This window comes from Apodemus sylvaticus, chromosome X (assembly GCF_947179515.1).
Source record: "Apodemus sylvaticus chromosome X, mApoSyl1.1, whole genome shotgun sequence".
In the NCBI taxonomy this organism is placed as follows: domain Eukaryota; kingdom Metazoa; phylum Chordata; class Mammalia; order Rodentia; family Muridae; genus Apodemus; species Apodemus sylvaticus.
The window spans coordinates 22,844,317-22,864,978 of record NC_067495.1 but is presented as its reverse complement, the minus strand read 5'-3'; the positions used below and the strand labels follow the sequence as shown (position 1 = coordinate 22,864,978).

General features: G+C 37.3%; 1 protein-coding gene across 6 annotated transcripts in view; it reads left to right on the top strand.

Annotated features, from left to right (window-relative positions):
• LOC127675099 (periphilin-1-like) overlaps window positions 1-19,358 on the top strand; it is a 35,661-nt gene extending 16,303 nt beyond the window's left edge. For 5 of the 6 annotated variants that reach the window (XM_052171058.1, XM_052171063.1, XM_052171060.1 and 2 more), the window contains 2 exons: window positions 12,739-12,856; window positions 17,771-19,358. In XM_052171058.1, coding sequence (XP_052027018.1) covers window positions 12,814-12,856; window positions 17,771-19,038 — 1,311 coding nt within the window. In that variant the 5' untranslated portion in view covers window positions 12,739-12,813 and the 3' untranslated portion in view covers window positions 19,039-19,358. The remainder of the gene's footprint in view (window positions 1-12,738; window positions 12,857-17,770) is intronic. The other variant, XM_052171064.1, reaches the window with a different exon arrangement.
• The last annotated feature ends 1,304 nt before the right edge of the window (window positions 19,359-20,662 follow it).

Genomic DNA, 20,662 nt, shown 5'->3' with positions numbered 1-20,662 from the left:
TGTGGTGACTAGCAAGGGTTAAGCAAAGCAATCTTCTTTTAAACTAACTGCAAAGAAGAGTATTCTTAATATCTAAGTAACTGCGATCTACTGTGTCAAATAAGGAAACGTATTGCTGAAAGAACTGCAACCAGTTTCTAGAGGTCAGTTTTCATCTGGTTGGGTGGTTGGGTGTGTTTGATTCTGTCTGAAGCTGAGGAAGAGTACTAACACATGAGACTCCAGCGAAATAACACTAACTAAATGCCCTTTTTAATTTAATTTTTTAATCAATATCTCTTGATCATGTTTTCTCTTCACTTGCATCTCCCAGATCTTCCCAACCTCCCTACCCACCCTCCTTCATGTTCTTTCTCTTTCTCATTTTACTTGAAACAAAAATCAAAATTTGAATATCAAAACAAAAAACTCAATAAGACAAACAACAACAAAATAAAACAATTATGGGTTTATTTTCTGTGTGTCAAATACTCCTTGACATGGGTCCTACTGGGAGTATAATTGATATACCAAGTGTCACTCCACTGGAGAAAACTGATTTTGACATTTCTAGTAGGTATCTATTGTAAAAAGCTTCTGGTTAGGGGTTGGAACTTGTCTTCTTCCATCTTCTTAGTGCTGTGGTTTTGTCTATGTTGGACTTGTTCAGGTCTGTGCATGCTGATATAATCTGTGAGTTCACATAAATACTAGTCTTGTTGTATATGGAAGACACTGTTTTCTTCCTCTGATTCCTTCCTCTGTTTCCATCACCTCTGATTCTTACAACTTTTCTACCTCCTCTTCCAGATAGATACCTGAGCCTTAAGGAAAGGAGTTTAATAGAGACATTCCAGTTAGACCTGAGCACTCTTGGGTCTCTCATTCTTTGTGCATTGTTATCCAATTATGGGTCTTTGTGTTACTTCCCATCTACCATTAGAAGCTTCTCTGATAATAGCTTAGTAATGCACTGATCTATAGACATTGCAATATGTCATTAGAGGGTATTTATTACCATGATGCTTGTTATTTTTTGCATGAAGAAAGGTACCACTGTTCTTGGTGTGGTAGCACACACTTACATTCCCAGAACTTTGGAGGCTGAGGCAGGAAAATTCATATAAATTGGAGGCCTGCCTGGACTACAAGCAGAGTTCCAGGCCAACCAGGGACTACCCAGTAAAATCTTGTCTCAAAACAAAACAAACAACAAAAAAAGCAAAGACCAAAAGAGAACACTTTCACCAGTTCCATTAACATGTGGAATTTCACTAAGATGTTATGTGTTGATGACCTCTCCAAGTTATCAAATCCTAGGAGGCCTGTATTGACATGTTGGTTTTTATGTATTAACATTTGAGAGATCATGAAAGAGAATTTAAAATCCATAGTGCTTCAGCACTAATTTGGCTACTGAAGATGATCAGTGGGAATGGGACCTAAGTATACATTTTGTAGTTTGTTTGATACCCATGTGTCAAAAAGTAATGTTGACTAACAAACACAGAGCAGAAGCCATAATTTTCTTGCAGTCTGTCACATTTTTAAAAAGGGGAGGAAGTCCATGTTTTTAAGACATAACCCAATATGGATAGCATTTTTATCACTTAACCTAGAGTCACCATAAATTATCAATGGTGTAATTTACATAAATGTTTTATGCTGTCCTTAAAATCTTATATATTTTACAATTACAGTACTTTGAAAATTAGGATGCTAAATTTTCACCATATGTAATTTGTACCTATATTCATATTTCCAAACTTTCAAATATGTTTAAAAATGCCCTGATAGCTGAATTGAATATTAGTTCTTAAATTTAAACTTGGAATGTAGAAAAATCCCTTACCTTCCTTCATGTGATTTTTAACAGTGACTGAAAGCACTAATGGCTTTCTTCAAAACAAAACAAAACAAAACAACCCTGCTCTTGGCAGAAGAGATTGCTCAGTGGTTAAGAGTGTTTATTGCTCTTGCTTGAGGACCCAGAATCAGGTCTTAGCGCCAACATGTCAGTTAACAACTGTCTCTTACTCCAATTTCAAGAGATATGCTGCCTTACTCAGGTCCACGCACAAAATTAAATCCATAATTTTTGTTAAGAACACACCTCCCAAAAGAAACTAAATTATGAAAAAGAAATATGACTAGTGTCCCTAAACTCATTAGCATTTGGGGGCTGATTATGTTCAAAAAACTTTTTTGGTTTTTAAATCCTCAAAAAGAATTCAGTGGATTTTAGATTTCTTTTTCTAAGTTTGTTTTATAGAAAGTAACAAAAGAGTAAAATAAGCTTTGACACAAAGGAATCAATTGAATAATTGAATAAATGTTGAAACAGCATTTCACAAGCAATTTCTTTCCACACCAATGTCTGAAGATAATTCCTTTTAAAAAGCATCCACAGGGAAAAAATACAAGTACTGGGGCTCCAACTTTCCATGGACAAAAGAAGTAAGTGGAACTTGTATTTATTCTGCACAGTACACAAAACCACAGAGAGCCTGGATCATCAAATAGTTTTGAAATATCTCAAACATTGAAGTATACAATGCAGGAACTTACTGTACTTATTTGAAAAGGCAAACCAAAGAATGTACGGAGTTAAATTCAGGTTAAAAACACTGAGCTATTGTTTAGTCCCAGGGAACCAAAGGAGAGTAAGATGAATTTTTTAAAATCAAGAAATAATGTGTGGTTCAGAAAAGGTTTTAATGTTCTCAGACATACTTATAATTCTAGACAACCTCATATGTATATAAATACGTTTCTTTATAGTCATGGGAGGTTGGTTCCAAAATTCCCATGGATGTCAACATCTGTGGATGTTCATTTCTAATATCAAATGGTGTCACATTTGCATGTAGCAAACATACATCCTTCCCTATATTTTCAACTATCTGTATGCCTAATAATACCTAATAAGTGCTAATTGTTATTTCTACTGTGTTGTGTAAAGCCTAGTGACAAAACATCCATGTGCTTTCAGAACACATGCATTTTTTAAACTCATGGTTGGTCAAATTTATAGAAATGGAACCTCATAGATATTGGGGAAGGAGTTAAAAATATAAATATTCTTCAAATACAAACTGAACATGAACACATGTCAGACATTTATCCAGCTCGTTAAGGTTGAGAACTATGAGGGATAAATCTAATTCTAGGAGCATTTTTGAAGAATTTGGTATTTTAGGCATTTTGATGAATAAAAGTTTTGGCAAAAAGGTTTTGAAGAAGCAGTCAAAATTTATTAATATCTTTCAAAGCAACAAAATGACAGCCTTTCAGAATTTCCTTTTCTACTGGGTAGAAATCTGAATTTACATTGATCTAAACCATCTGAATTCTAATTAAACATAAAACAGAAAGTCAAATCATTTTAGATAATGAAGTAGTTCTTAGACTAAATACAGCCTTGGTAAGATTTTTTAAAGATCACATGGTTCTACTTTATCCCAAATTTGGATAATTGTTCTTTAAAAAGTTTTTTTAATCTATATTTTACTAATGAGGGAATTGATGCTTTCAAATGGCAAATGACATAATAAAGCTATAACAAAATTGCAGAGAAAAGGTGGAAGCCAGGTACTTCTGATGCTTACTTTCAATCACTTTCTTCTACTAATTAAAAGTTTATATGTAGCTTAGCTGCCCCATAACATTTTATTTGTGTGTTTGTTTGTACTGTACACTGCTTAAATGAAATCAGATTAGCATTTGAGATGGACAAGTTTTCGCTATATAATTATTGTAAGATGGTATCATTAACAGGAACATTTTTGTCTGATCATGAATTTCATTGTGTTTTATTTTCATAAACATGCTTATACAAACCAGACCATAAAGAAAACTCAGAGTGTAGAAAGTCATGCCAAAGATAGACTTTCTAAGCAAGATATATGTCTTAAGCTAAAAATGAAAGAGAAAGATTGACTTTGGCAGCAGTGACTGGAGAGGCTTGAGGGAAGAAAGCTGAGAAAGATCCAGAAATATTTGAATTTTTTTTTTAGTTTCCACCTCTTAAATTCGATGCTATCTGTAGTGAATTCAGCCTGTTTTGAAATAGACACCAAAAGTTATGTGGCAGCTAAACTATTCATTTGGGGGATCTTTTACATTAAATTAATTTACAGTATCCCTTTTTTATAATTGTATATTTTAATGGTATAATTTTGTAATACACATGTATGATTTATTTGTAATTGATTCTTGTTTTATCAAGATATTATTGTTCACTCAGCATGGGTTTATGTGAAGTATTATAGCAAAACTTCGCGATTCTGACTAATCACTCAACAGTAAAAAAAAAAAAAGGCTAACTAATAGACATTTTAAAATGTATTTATAGGTTTTTCTTAAAGAGTATTGGTCAATATTATGTAGGTTAAAATGTGATTATGCAGTAAAGATCCTCAAAAGATTTACTGTGTTTATTGTTTAAAATAAAACAAGGTAAGAAATGGTAGACTCGTACTTCAGACAAATGTAGAATAGCCTGGACCAGATTTATACTCTTGTCAGAAATAATAAAAAATTTTTACATAAAATATATCAGGCAGTGGTTTATGAGAAACCGATATCAGACAATTTAAGACAGTGATTCTTGAGAGATAGGAAGTGACTTGTGGAAGCCCTAGGATTTTTCAAGCTTACTGCTTTGAGAGAGTTTCCAGGCCACCATTCAGAAAGGAGAATCAAGGTACAGTGCAATTTTGCACAATGAACTGATTGAATTGTGGAAGTGGTGCTGACATTCCTGAGAAAGAAGAACATTTCCCAAGGAAAGAACATTGGAGATCTGTAGAATATTCAGTTCTGTTCAGTGTGTGCAGCAGAGGAAGCTGCCCAGGTCTAAAGGAAGAAGCATCTGAAAATGTATAGAAGGTAGTATGTGTCACTTATGCAAGGATGGAAATAGGGCCTGTTTAAATCATGAAAATCTGGAAAACTTCATTTGTCAAAGACTATTGGATATGCTGTTCAGGAGGGTCTTGCCTCAGTAGTGGTGCATAGTTATACCTAAATTAAATACAGCTCTGGTCTTGCCTAATAGATCTTAAGCACAAGACAAAATTGAAAAGCTAAGTAGAAACATGGAAAATACGGAAAGGCTTCATTAAAACATCTTGACAACAAAACTATTATATGTGTGCTCAAAATAGACTGCTGAGACATTAAATCCACTAACCCTAGTTGGTAATCAACTGAGCTACCCAACTTAGATCAAAGAAAGTTAATGCATGCCTTTTAGGTATAATTAAAATGAAGATATTCCCTGTAAACTCTATTGGAGTCTGAGTAAGGAAAGAAAAGAGGGAAGCGGGTAGGGAAACAGAGAGATAGAGATATCAGTTGCAGGTAAAGTTAAATTTTATGCCCACCAGAAGGTCTGAGATTTATTTAGTTTTAACGGTTAAAATATAGGTAGTTGGAAAATGGAAAGAAAACACAGATAAGATAATACAGCATGGACAGGTTTTACTCATCACTTTGCCCCTTTTATATCTAATCTGCTTGCCTCTCTTGAGTTGAAGAGGATACCAAGTAGTGAGTGATTTGGAATAGCTTTGGTCTCTGTTATGGAGACACAGTATTGGAGAATCCTAAACTGAACAGAAGGGGTGACCTAGTGTTAGTGTAGATATGAGTTTAATATTCTAAATAAATGATGACCCTACTTGGGTATTGTGTGTGTTTGTAATCTCTATGCATACTGTACAAGACAGTTATAAATACTAAGCATTGCCACCCAATCCATTGTCAAAATGTGAGTGGAGTTATTCCATTTATATTTTCTTCCTTGTTTGGGTAAGAACATAACATATTTATGTTCATAAGATTTGTTCTCCATACTTTTGCCCATTATGCATTATAAGGGGTAAGTTAACCCAATATTTAACAGTTAAATTGATGCATAGCAATGAGTTATGACAAGTAAAAATTAAGAAGTTATAGGAAAACTAATAGACTTTGTGATCCTGCTTGCAGTGGGGGAAGAATGGATTCTGGATATGTGAGAAATAGTTGTATCACAAAGGACAGAAATGTGAAGCTTTTCACTTTTATAAGCAACTTTAAAATAACTAACTATACATGGATGTAGTCTGGACAAGGGGTGAACTGCTATTATGTTATCTATTGTCAATCAATTGTCACTGTTATCTACTTCTGAGAGCCCTTATGTATTAGAGAGGAAAATTGGGATACAGTAAGCCTTCAGTCCCCTTGAGTTTTCCAATGAGGACAATACAAACTATTCTTTTCAAGTGAGAAATGAAATCTTAATCTCACTCAGATTTAGCTACATGTGGGTTAAGAGGCCTTTTAGGGAAGTCTTGAGAAACCTCTGCTTGTTCCTGCTAAAATACTTGATAAAAGGTTTATCAGAGATGTTTGGCAAATGGAGTAGTTTTCTGTACTGCTTTTGATCATCCACCCCCACTGTTGTGCCACACAGATAGTCAGCATCTGTCTCTCCAATTATTGGTAACCCTGTTTTCTTAACCTTATACCATCTGATATTTCAATATATATATGCAACCTAAAATTCTATTAGAACAACCTGGGATTTTGTTTTGTTTTGTTTTGTTTTTGCTTTCTTCTTCCTTTCTTTTTTCATTGGGAGTGTTTTTTCCCTGTGCCATTAGAGTAGTTAGCTTGTTTTTTGTTTAGTTTTGTTTTTTAATTATAAGACCGTTATAGCTAGAAGCTTGCTTTGAGACTCAGAAGAGACTGGGCTTCAGCTTTTGGACAGTGTTGGAACTGTTAAGACTTTGGGGACTCTTAGAAATAGACTAAATATATTTTGTACAGAGATAGTTATGGGTCTTTTAAGACCCAAAACAGAATGTTGTGGTGTGAATATAAATATGCCTCACAGGCTTACATATTGCACGCTTGGTTATCTACCTGTGTCACTTGTTTGAAAAGTGGTGGAAATTTTGGGTGTTGAGTCCTAGCAAGAAAAATGTAGTCACTGGGGGTATATGCCTTCAAAGTTATACTATATTCTCAGTATTTTCTCTCACTGCACATCCTGTATACCAGGACATTCTGTCCATGTACATAGGGAAATTAATCATGTACTGAGTCCTCTGGAACCATGAGCTGAAATAAACCTTTGCTTCTTTAATGTATTTGGTCACATTGGTGATAAAAGCTGTTAATGAGTACAGGATATACACAGGATAATGAACACATTGGTTACTAATATCTATCTCTGTGAACATCTCATTCATTAATTCCAGCCCATCTTCATTCATTAAATTTTTGGTCTATATATACATGCATATGGTAGGTCTATCATCTATTTTTAAGGGCACACGTTAGTTCTTGAGATTATGAGAACAAGATGCAAATAATGAGAAACAGAACAATATTAGAAACCTTTCATCAGCTATGAAAAAGAAACTTGAGTGTACAAACTCTTTATTTTTACCATTCAAGTAAATAGCTTCAGTGTGTTTCAGACATGCGACCTCTTATACCATTTACCTTAGGCTGGTAGCCTCTTAATCTGTTGTTCTGCTCACAGAGTTAACTAGAAAACCATATATGAAGATCATTTAAAATGGATTTTTGCGTATGTGAAAAGTCAACTCTTAAGTTTGTATTGGACCAAAGTTAATATGGAGCAGCAGGAAGCCACTTGCACTTCTCCTTCCAAGTCCATAGACTGATATTTATTATTCTTGACAGGAAGATAGACTGCCAACTTTGTTTTTAATTATTTGAATAGAATCACATGCATCATTCTCCGTTTTCTCGTGCCTTCCTCTGAAATCCCATCTTCTGTGTAACTGATGCTGGTGAAATTGCCGGTTTTGGCATTAGTGCTTCTGTCAGCCAAGTGAGATGGACTGAGTTAATATCCACACCCTGAAATGAAGCCAGGAATACAAATTTCTGTTTCTCCCACTCCCCTAGCTTTTGACCTTCTCTCAACTCTTTACCTGCCACCTTCTAGACATACTGCTAGTCTCTTTCACATCTAACTTGGCACCTGAATAAACATTGTCCAGTATTTTGTAGCTCCCTACCTTCTCACCCCCATTTTTCTTTTTCTTTTCTTTTACAAAATACTCGAATCTTCTTTTTATATTCTAGTGTAAACATGAAACAAATTTATAACTCATCATAATGGACATCTGTTATATGAATAGTGATATCTCCCAGATTAATCACTGTTTCTATTCATTTAGAATTAGCAACCTGTGACTTCAAGTAACTCCCTAATGAAATAGAACACACATTCTTTTAGCAGATGTATAGAAATAGGAATAAATCTACAATTTGGCAAATGTACCAGATTCAGAACACCATGAATGCTTATAGGAAGAAAATATAATAACTGTCTTGGACTAATATGTGGTAACTCTGACAAAGAGAAATTTATACAGTCAAAACATCTTGAAAATGGTCTCAGCTGCCTAAGTGTTTTCTAAACTCTGGCCCCAGGGTCCTGTAGTTTCCTAACTAAGTTTTCTCATGTTATATACTTTCCTTGGAGACTTGAAATTCCTCATCACTTAGAAGCAAGATAGGAATTTGGAGTCTATGAAGCATAACAGAATTATCGTCTGTGGCTGGCAGGGTCTAAGTGGCTACCCTTGCTTGCTGAAGTATGTTCTCAGAAAGAACTTGTTGCTGCTGTGTGCTAGGACTTTGTATCCAAGACATCTATCATATATGAGCCGTTAAGTAATCAAGGCAGCATAAACTAATGATTCAAAGTTATGTCCCAGTGCGCTTTTAGACACAATATTGTGCTCAACCAGAAGGATTGTCCAGCATGAAATCCTGGCTGAGTTCATTTAGGTTGTGAAATGCTAACTTTCATAATGAAGTTACTCAGTAGTTGTTTGTTGAGCACCTCTGTTCTGAACTCAGCACTGTTCTCATTTAGAGTGTAAAGACATAGGATTATTCCTTAAAATGAAATAGTGTTAATGAAGGAAACAGATTTTCCTAGACATGAACTCAAACTATATAATGAATCCTTTGATAAGAAGCAGTGCAGAAAAATGGTCAGTTTCTCCTCAGGAGTCTAGAGGCAGAGGAAAAACAATATAGAAAAGGCTTGAGGGAGCCAAAGGAATTTTTAACAAAGCCAGAGAGTTATTAACCAATATCTCAGGAGAATATTAAATATAAGGTAAGCACAGAATGGTATTGAAAGCATTGAGGAAAATGAGTCAGATAAGGCCATGTTATGTCACAGACATTGCTGTCTGAGAATCCAGAGGATTCTCCCAAGTACAGGGGAACTTGCCTCAAGAAGGCAGCCATAAATAGAGGTGTAAATCCTTGCCACTATATCCTAATGTAGAACCTTTATAAGGACATACATGACTCAAGGTATACTATAACATTTTCACTGAGTAATTTGAACAGACTCAGCTAAAGCACCTAGTTCCAAAAGTATGTAGACCTCTAAAAGATACCATACCCCAGGCTATGGTTCAACAATAGAGCCTGTTGGAAACAGCTCTGAAGCTAGGATACTGGAGACATCCCTAGTTCACTCCCATTCTCCTTACTGCTTCTGTTGTCATCTGGAGACTACAATGAAAGTATGTAGTATGCTATCAGCATAGGTACTTCAAGGGCATGGTCCAGGCCTCTGAGAGATACAGAACTGAACAAAGCCTTTCCTCCTTGACTGAGTCGTGGATCAAGTTAAAGCTGAAGTTAACAGTTAGGCAGATGGGCAGAATAGGAGACAGAGAGAAAAAGGGAGAGAGGGGAGAAAGAGAGAAAGGGGGAACTATCTATCTTACACAAACAGCAACCCAGTGGGCAGCCTATGATGGCTGGAGGAAATTAGGAGAATTTTTTTCAGATGAGAGCTGAGAATACCTTGCCTGTCTATATACTCTACCCTACCCTGAGGTCACAGTACATCAGTGTGTCTTCTAAGCTTTCAAGATGAAACACAGGATAAAATGGAATTCTCGGATCAAATTGAACAATTTGAATGGGTAGCAAGAGTTGGAGTGTAATTTATCCCTTGGTGTTAGCTCTGGAAATGCTTGGTTGATCTCCTTATTCTCCTTTCCTTCCATATCAAGGGCAATCTATTCACCATAGGTCATGTGCTTGGGGACATCTTGCCTTTCACTGAGACTTCTGAATCAGGATGAAAGGAATCTTTGAAATTTTAAACCTGATGGTGGTGGTGGTGGTCTTTGGTGGAGGTGGTGGTTCTTTTTCTTCCTCCTCCTCCTTTCTTGCTCCTCCTCCTCCTCCTCCTTCTTCTCTTTGTTTACACAAGATTACTGACATTTTTTGATTGGGTATTTTCTTTATTTACATTTCAAATGTTTCCCCTTTCCAGGTTTCCCCTTCGGAAACCCCCATCCCATCCCACCTCTCCCTTCCATTCCCCTACGCTGGGGCATCAAACACCCGCAGGCCCAAGGGCCTCTCCTCCCACTGATGTCCAACAAGGCCATCTTCTGCCACATATGTGGCCAGCGCCATGTGTATTCTTTGGTTGGTGGTCCAGTCCCCAGGAGCTCTGGGGGGTCTGGCCTGTTGACACTGTTGCCCCACCCATGGGGCTGCAACTCCCCTCAGCTCCTTCAATCCCTTCTCTAACTCTTCCATTGGGGACCCCGGAGCTCAGCCCAATGGTTGCCTGCGAACATCCACCTCTTTCTTTCTCAGGCTCTGGTGGAGCCTCTCAGGAGACAGCCATATCAGGCTTCCATCAGCAAGCACTTCCCAGCAACCCTGGTTCTTAATTACAGAAATCAGTCCTGGGATACTTGATCCTTGGGAGAAAAAAATGACATACTAGTGTTGAACTTCTGTGGTTTATTTTGTTGATGCAGATAAATGTTTGAATCCCTTTTGAGGATTATTGATGCATAGTGATAGTGGGGCAGTGATGAAAAAGGTAACCCATAATAACACAATATATACATCTATACAATAAGTCTTCCATATATACTGGAGATGCATCCTTAATACAAGAATCCCTAGGTTAGAATCAATGATAAACTCAGGTTTCCTCTTTTAAGATTTAGAAGAGTTTGGGTATGGGGACGACAAGGCCCAAGATAGTGCCAGAATGAATAGGTATCAGGATGAGGAGACTCAGCAACTTTTTTTTTTTTTTTTTTTTAGCCTTCACATGGTATATAGACTGTGGTTAAAAATCTATTATCTGTCCATAACAGAGCTCTGTGCTATGATGTCATGAGAAGACTCATGTCCCTATAGGAAGTCAAACTAAAAATAGTTTATGCAGACTGATGATAATAACTACAAGATAGAAAAACATTTTATGACGGGGCTGAAGGTAACTACAAGAGTGCCAGAACCCACTTATGGAGTAGTCAATGAGGGCTTTATTAGATATACCTGAACAGAAAGGCATACTATGGCATGGTACAGACAAATCTATGTATAGAATGTTAAAAGCAAGTTATACCAAAAAGTAAAAGCATTTGGGAACTAGAGAAATGATTAACTGGTTGTGAACATATACTGTTCTTCTGGACCCAAGTTTAATTACCAGTACCTATCGCAGGTGGCTCACAATTGACCATTACTCTAGTTCCAGAGGGAACCAACACTTGCACACACATTTAGATATTATTACCACGAGGGAACCTGACTTGTTTCTCTAATAGGTCATTTTATCTGTCTGCTACTGGGATAGATGGATATTGTATGTATGTATGTGTATGTATATATGTGTGTGTGTATACACATGCATGTGTGTGTCACACTTTTTTTCTGCTCAATGGGGCTAATTACCAGAAAAAAATCTTCCCTATAAAAAAAAAATCATAGTTGCTTCTTCACTACCTCATTAAAATTTTTTACTAGCTTTTTTGAGAATTTTGTGTAATGTGTTTTGATCATATTCATCCCAGCCCACAAATTCTCCTTGATCCACTCTCTTTCTCTACCCACTGAATTCTGTGTACTCATTTTGATTTTTGTTTTTGTTTTAACCCATCAATCAGAGCCAATTTATGTTTTTCCTCAGATTTTTGGATATGTGGCCTTTCACTGGTCAGTTGGGCTACTTACTAAAAGAAAAGTTATGCCCCCCAGCAGTTATCAATTGTTAATAGCTCCATGGGTAGGGGTTCATGTTCATTCCCTTCTTCATTCTGGAATTTGGCTTGAGTTTACCCAGGGCTTTTGTATGATGTCATAACCACTGTAAGTTCATATGTGGAGGTGCCTTATTGTGTCCTGAGACTACTGTTTGTATTTACCCACTGCCACTTCCGGCTCTTACAGTCTTTGCACCCTCTCTTCTGAAATGGTCCATGAGCCTTGGGATGGGAGGATATGATTCAAATATTTTATTCTACAGTTTCTTATTTTCTGTTCTTTGGCCAGTTCTACATCTTTTTTATGAATCACCATCTATTGCAAATAGAACATTCTCTATTAAGGGCTGCAGTAATGTATGGAAATAATAATAATTCATTAGCAGTTGATTTAATGACTATAATATAATAACTATGTTCACTTAACAGAATTACACTAGTAGGTTCTCTCCTTAGAGCCTATGACTTGTCAAGCCTCAGGTTTTTGGCCTGAGAGTGGTGCAAGGTATAGCTTTAATCTTGTGGAGTGGTATTTAAATCCAATTTTAAAAGTGGTTGATTATGTCCATGATATTTATGCTACCGTTGCACCAGCAGATATTTCTTGCTAGGCAAGATGTTGTTGTACCTTATAGAATTTACAGCTGTGTAAGACTAACTATTGCTTTTTCCTTGGTAGCATTGTGAAATCTCGTGAGAAGAAAATGAAACTTCCAGATTAAATCAGTCTGATCTGTTCCTTTGATTCAAAGTCATGGAGTCCTCAGAAATTGGACCTTATCGTAAAGGTATGAAAGGTATTCGACATTGGAAAGATTCTGTAATGTTTTAAGATTCTATGGGACCTCATTGGGCAATTCCCGAAAGTTGAAATCTATTCCTAGCGCTGAAGTTTTACTTCTTAGCCTGTGGTGTCTAGTAGGGATGTTGTTATTTCCTTATAAAGTAACTTAATTGTTAATTTCTCTCTTTCTCTTCCTCTCCCTTCTCTCGACTAATAGGATGTAGGTTTCTATATAGCTTTTCTTCCTTCCTCTCTTCCCCACATTTTACTTCAGTTAAATACTGCTTTGCCCAAGAAGTCTCATACATGGTAGAGACATTGGTTTAGAATCTATACAGACATGCAAGCTTATATATGCTGAACTACTTTGAACAAATTCTTAACCTTTCTCTGCTCTGAGGTTTGCAATGATCCTTCTCTCATTCTTTCCTTCTGTGATTTCTTTCTTTTTCTTTATTTATGTCTTAGATTGGGTTTCTATTAGTGTGAAAAGACAGCATGACCATAGCAACTCTTATAAGGAAAACATTAATTTGGGTCTGCCTTACAGTTTAGAAATTAGTCCATTGTCATTAGGACAGTGTGCATGGCAACATGCAGGCAGATATGATGCTAGAAAGGTAGCTGAGAGTTCTACATCTGGATTGGTAGGCAACAGTGATCCCCTGGGCCTGGCTTGAAGTTCTGAAACCTTAAAGCCCACTCCCAATGACACACTTTCTTCAACAACGTCATACCTCCTAATAGTGCCAATTTTTATGAGCCTATGGGGGGACCATTTTCATTTTAACTATCACATTTTCTTTTGTAATGATTGTTTCTGAAATGGGGATGTTTAACTGCAATTATTCTTGTGAATGTTCATATTTTTATATACTAAGGACCAGATTACCTAGTATCTTTTTGAAGTGATCCAGTTTGTCTTTGACATTTTGTTTTGATTTTACTCCTACATAGCATTGCAGATCTGGAACTGGACAGCTTTCCAAGAAATGGTGATTTGCAATGGAAAACTGACTTATAAGCCAAAGTTTAAGGAACCTAAGAATTTACTTCCATTCATTCTCATGGCCATCTGGTCATCCCCCTGCCCCTCCCCACACCTCACTCTGAGCCCATTCACTCCCTCCATCTGCCTTCAGTGACCATTTCATGTATTAGTCAATCATTCTTACATATGTTCTTCTTCCTGTTCAGTCTCCTTGGGTCTGTGGAGTGGAGCATGTACATCTTGTATTTTTATGGTTAATACCCTTATAAGTGAACATGGGGATACTGCAGTCAGGATGATATTTTTCAAGAACCATCCATTTGGCTGCAAAATTCATGATGTCTTTGTTTTTCATAGTTCCATTGTGTAGATAGATATACCACAATTTCTTTATTCCTTCTTCAGTTAAGGGACATCTAGATTGGTTCCAGTTTCTGGTGATTACAAATATAGTTGCTATAAATATATTTGAGCAAGTGTCTTTGTAGAATGGTGGAACACTTTTTTGGGTATATGCCCAGGAGTGGTATAGCTGGTTCTTGAGGTAGAACTATTCTGTTTTCTGAGAAACCGCCAAATTGATTTCCAAAGTGGTTGTACAATTTTGTATTCTCACCAGAAATGGAGGAATGTTCCTCTTGGTCCATATCCTCACCAGCATATGTTATCACTTGAGTATTTGATATTGGCCATTCAGACCAGTGTTAAGATGGAACCAGAGAATTGTTTTGATTTGCATTTCCCTAATGACTAAGGACTTTGAACATTTCTTTAAGTGCTTCTCAGCCATTTGAGATTCCTCTGTTCAGAATTCTGTTCAGTTTTGAACCCTGTTTTAGATTGGGTTATTTAGGTTGTTGGTGTCTATCTTATTGAGGGTTTTTTTTTTTGTCAATTTTGGATTTTAGCCCTCTATCAGATATAGGATTGGTAAAGATCCTTCCCCAATCTATGGATTGCAGATTTGTCCCATTGAAATTGTTCTTTGCCTTACAGAAGCTTTGGCAGTTTCATGAGGTCCCATTTATCAATTGTTGATCTTAGAGCCTGAGACATTAGTGTTGTGTTCATAAACATGTCTCATGTACCAATGTGTTCAAGGATATTTCCCATTTTCTCTTCTATGAGATTTAGTGTATCCAATTTTATGTTGAGGTGCTTGACCCATTTGGACTTAAGTTTTGTAAAGGTTGATAAGTATGGATCTATTTTCATTCTTCTACATATAGATATCCAGTTAATCAAGAACCATTTGTTGAAGATGCTTTAATTTTTCTCATTGTATGGTTTTAGCTTCACTATCAAAAATCAAGTGTCCATAGGTGTGTGGGTTTATTTCTGGTTCTTCTCTTCAATTCCATTGATCAAGATGTCTGTTTCTGTACCAATTCCATGCAGTTTTTTTAATCACTGTTACTCTGTAGTACAGCTTGAGGTCAGGGGTGGTGATTCCTCCTGAAGTTCCTTTTTTGTTGTTGTTTTTTGTTTGTTTGTTTGTTTCGAGACAGGGTTTCTCTGTGTAGCCCTGGCTGTCCTGGAACTCACTCTGTAGACCAGGCTGGCCTTGAACTCAGAAATCCACCTGCCTCTGCCTCCCAAGTGTTGGGATTAAAGGCGTGTCCACCTCTGCCCGGTTCTGAAGTTCTTTTATTGTTCAGGATTGTTTTGACTATCCTGGGGTTTTGTTTTTTCATATAAAGTTGATAATTGTTCTTTCAAGGTCTATAAAAAATTGTGTTGTGATTTTGAAGATTACACTGAATCTGTAGATTGCTTTTGGTAAGATAGCCATTTTTCACTGTGTTAATCCTATCTATCCATGATCATGGGAGATCTTTCCATATTTTGATATCTTCTTCTATTTCTTTCTCCAGGGACTTGAATTTGTTTTCATACAGACTTTTCAATTACATGGTTAGAGTTACACCAAGATATTTCATTTTATTCATGACTATTGTAAAGGGTGTTTCCCTAATTTCTTTCTCAGTATGTTTATTTAAATAAAGGAGACCTACTGATTTCTTTCAGTTGATTTGTATTCAGCCACTTTGCTGAAGGTGTTTATCAGCTGTAGTAGTTCTCTGGTAGAATTTTCAGGATCGCTTATCTATACTATATTATCTGCAAATACAGATACTTTGACTTCTTCCTTTCCAATTTGTGTCCCATTGATCTCCTATAGTCGTCTTCCTTCTCTGGCTAGATCTTCAAGTACTATATTGAATAGATAGAGAATTAGTGGCCTTGTATTACCCCTGATTTTAGTGTAATTTCTTTAAATTTCTCTCCATTTAGTTTGATCTTGGCTATTGACTTGTTGTATATTGCTTTGATTATATTAATGTATGTTCCTTGTATCCCTGATCTCATGTTAAAAGTATAATACTTTAAAATGAAGCAGTGTTGGATTTTGTCAAAGGCTTTTCAGCATCTAATGTGATTTTTTTGTTTGTTTATATTGTGGATTACAATAGTGGATTTTTATTTATAGAACCATTCCTGCATCCCTGGGATGAAGCCTACTTGATCATGATGAATGATGTTTTTGATGTGTTCCTGGATTCAGTTTTCAAGTATATTGTGTATTTTTGCTCAATGTTCATAAAAGAAATCAGTCTGAAGTTGTCTTACTTTGTTGAGTCTTTGTGTGGTTTGGGTATCAGGGTGACTATGGCCTCATAAAATGAATTTGGCAGTGTTACTTCTGTTTCTTTTTTGTGGAATAGTTTGAGGAGAATTGGTATTCATTCTGGTATAATTCTGCACTAAAGTATCTGGCCCTGGAATTTTTTGGTTGGGTGACTTTTAATCACTGCTTGTTTCTTTAGGAGTTTACAGGGCTGGTTAAATAGTTTTGCTGAGCTTGATTTAACTTTGGTAATTAGTATCTCTCTAGAAAGTCCTCCATTTCATTAAGATTTTCCAATTTTGTGACATACAGACTTTTGAAGTAAGTGTGTATATGTGTGTGTGTGTGTGTGTGTGTGCGTGTACGTGTGTGTGTGTGTGTGTGTGTGTCCATTTGCACACACACGTGCAATCTCAAGCAAGGACTCGTGCAGGCACATATGCTTTTTTTGTTTTTGCTGGTATGGAATTACTTATTTCATGTGTTTTCTTGGATGTAGTAACCCTCCGTTGAGTGGAGGTTTCCTTTTAGTATTTTTTGTAGGGCTGGATTTGTGGATATATGTTTTTTGAATTCAGATTTGTTTTGAAGTCTTGATTTTTGCATCTATGGTGTTTGAGAACTTTGCTTTGTATAATAGTCTAGGTGGGTTTTTTAGAAGCTGCAAGACATCTTTCCAGGCCCTTCTAGCTTTTAGAGTCTCTCCGGAAAGTCATTTGTAATTCTGATAGGTCTGCCTTGGTAAGTAACTTACCTGGCCTTTTTCCCTTTTAATATTCTTTCTTTGTTCTGCAGAGTTGTATTTTGATTATCATGGGTGGGAGGATTTTCTTCTCTAGTCCAGTCTAATTGGTGTTATATAAGCTTCTTGTATGTTTATAGGCATCTCTTTCTTTGGGTTGGGGAAGTTTTCTATGATTTTGTTGAAAATATTTTCTGAGCCTTGGAGCAGGGACTCTTCACCTTCTTATATTCCTATTATTCTTAGGTTAGGTCTTTCCATGGTATCTGATCTCCTGGATTTTTTACGTTAGGAAATTTCTAGGTTTAACATTTTCTTTGACTGATGTATGTATTCTATACTTGAAGGTTCTCTCTTCAGTTTCTTGTATTATTTTGGAGTTACTTGCATCTGTTTTTCCTGTTATCTTCACTGGGTTTTCTATCTCTAGGATTCTCTAGTTTGTGTTTTCTTTATTACTTCTATTTCTGCTTCCACATATTGCACAGATTGAATTATTTCCTTCACCTGCTTAATTGTATATTTCTGCATACCTTTAAGGGATTTACTTGTTTCCTCTTTAAAGATCTCTACCAGAAAGCAGCGGTGGCAGCAGCTACAGCGGCTACAGTGGCTACACCTGCTCCAGCGGCTACAGCGGCTACAGCGGCTACAGCGGCTACAGCGGCACAGCAGTGGCAAGGAGTAGTTCCTCCAAAAGATAAAATATGGTCTCAGCAACAGTATGGCTACAATCAACTTCGAAGAGAACGAGTGCCTCCTCGAAGCCATCCTAGTGATGGCCACCATAGAGGAGGTAATGTGCCAAAAAGACCACCTCTGATAGGCAAGATACCACCTTTATTAGACAAGATACCACCACGTCTACCAGACAAAAAACAGCCTCTGCTAGCCAGACCTGATAAAGGAGGCTACAGTAAATATAATAATCGTGTTGATTCCAGAGTATATAATGAGAGCCGCAGTTTTTCTCGTAATCGAAGACGCGGCCATCCTCACACTCATCATCATGAATCTGGCTACAGAGGAGGAAAAGATGATTCTTCCACAAGCCGGCACCCTAACTACAAGGGCATGAAAAATAGCTTTAGAAGAAAAAGATTCTATTCTTCCCATTATTCAAGAGAATGGTTTTATGATAAAAGGCCTGCTCCTTTCTTCAAAGAACCACCTGCTGACTGGAAGAACACCCCAGTGAAACAATCTAGTTCTAATAATATGAGCAATAGAAGCTATTCTCGGGAGCAAAGCCGGGCACACGACCGTCATTCTCACAACAGACGTAAAGAGAGATTCCAGTCGTTTCAAAGTTCAAGAGGTGCTGCGTGCTCAAGTTCATCAGCAGTTTCCTCATCAAAGGTGGTAGACAAAGCCAACAGGCAGACGGAGAAGAAACGTGGTGAGGCTGAAAACAAGTTGGCTAAAAAAATGGAGAAATCAGAAAAAATTAACGTAGCTGAAATTCCTAAGTTTGAGGCACAATCCAAGGCACTTTCAAGTATTGAGCAGAGAGAAGAACCCAAGGGTTCTTCAAACATAGCAGATAGTTCTGAGACATGCAACAACAACCAGCTTAGCAGCCGCTGTCAAACCCAAAGAGATATCAAGATTGCCATGAAGACCAAAGAGATCGAGCAGGTGTACAGGCATGACTGTGAGACGTTTGGGATGGTAGTCAAAATGCTGATTGATAAAGATCCCTCATTAGAAAAAACCATCCAGTTTTCACTAAAAGAGAATTTACGTGAAATAGGCGAGCGGTGCATCGACGAGCTTAAACGTTTCATTACTACATTCGATAATTCTACTGAAGATGCTGGAAGACCCGTTTAAGACGTACCTTGGATTGTGTAAATCCTTACTGTTTTGTGATGGAGAAATTTCCAGTGTTAAATAAACATCTATAATAGTTTTAAAGTATCTTTTTTTAGTAAATACAGAGTGTAAAACTCATTTTAATATACTTTATATTTTTAGTAGATATTTTCTTTATTTACATTTCAAATGTTATCCCCTTTTCTCATTTCTACTCCAAAAACCCCCTATCATATCCCTCCTCCTTCTGATCACCAACCCACCCACTCCTGCTTTCCTGTCCTGGCATTTCCCCTTCACTTTTTTTTTTAATCAATTTTTTTATTCGATATAATTTTTTATTTACATTTCAAATGATTTCCCCTTTTCTAGCCCCTCCCCGAAAGTCCTGTAAGCCCCCTTCTCTTCCCCTGTCCTCCCACCCACCCCTTCCCACTTCCCCGTTCTGGTTTGCCTTCACTTTTAAAGTATCTTAATTAGAATGTTTCCTCTATGTGTAGAATATTCTACTCTGTCTTCATACACTTCCTCCCTTCAAAAATAATGTTCAGTTATTTTAATGTTAAAAAAAGCAGTTCTGGTATGGGCTGGTGTACTGGAAGCTTTCCATGGAGATGTCTCCCTGGCCAGGTGTGAAGGTTCTGGCAAAGGGGGAGAAGAGTGCGAGCAGCTAAGGAGAACCACCTCTGCTTCTGCAGCTGCCTTCACCTCCTTCTGTCACCTCAGTTGCTCCAAGAAGCTGAGCCTTCACTGAGTTGGGCTGGGCTAGGCTGAGCAGACAAGAAGCCAACTAGCCATCGAGTGCAGGAGAGCTTCTGTAGGCATTTTGGGAGAGCTGATCTCTTTCTAAATTGCAGTGTTACAGCTCTTATGACAGAAATTCTCAGAGGACGGAGTAATTCTCACACACCCTTATTCTTTCTAGATAGGAATCTTATATACAGTTTTGAGGTGGGTCAGAGTCTGACAATAGGTACTTCTACTGTCTTTGTCTGAGAGCTTGGGGATACCTGTGGGAGGGCTTGGGGTGCTGCTTCTAAGTGACTGATGGCCACAGACCTTTTTACAGGGTGGCACTGTAGACACATGGCAAGAGCCAGGGGCCCAGGAGTATAGCAAAATGCCTTCTGTCTCTTCAGGATCACCCGTGCTTGACCAGGAACCAGGCTGCTTCTCACAGCACACCGCCCCACATTCTGGGGAGCAGCTCTCTGTATTTAACTCATATTCCATAGTCTTCCATGAGTAGCTTGTAAAGGTTGTCTTTGTATTCAGATGTTGATTTCTGTACCAGCAGAGTGCTGAGTACTGTTGGGGCTTTGATATTGTTATTCTAATCATTCAGCACCTTCATCATAGTCTCCATCACCTTCTGATTGGTTTAATAAAGCACTGGTGGCTTATAGGTCAGGAGAGGAATGACAGGACATCAGGGCAAAGATAGGAATTATGTGAAGAATTTGGGCAGAGAATTTGCCACCCAGACACAAAAGTCCGACTTTCAGGGACTGAATGAGAGATAACAGGCCACATGACAAACATGGGTCAAAATAAATGGGTAAATTAAGTTCTAGGACCTAGTTGGGAACAAGCCTAAGCTAGAAGGCATAGGCATTCATAAATAATAAAAAGTCTCTGTGTT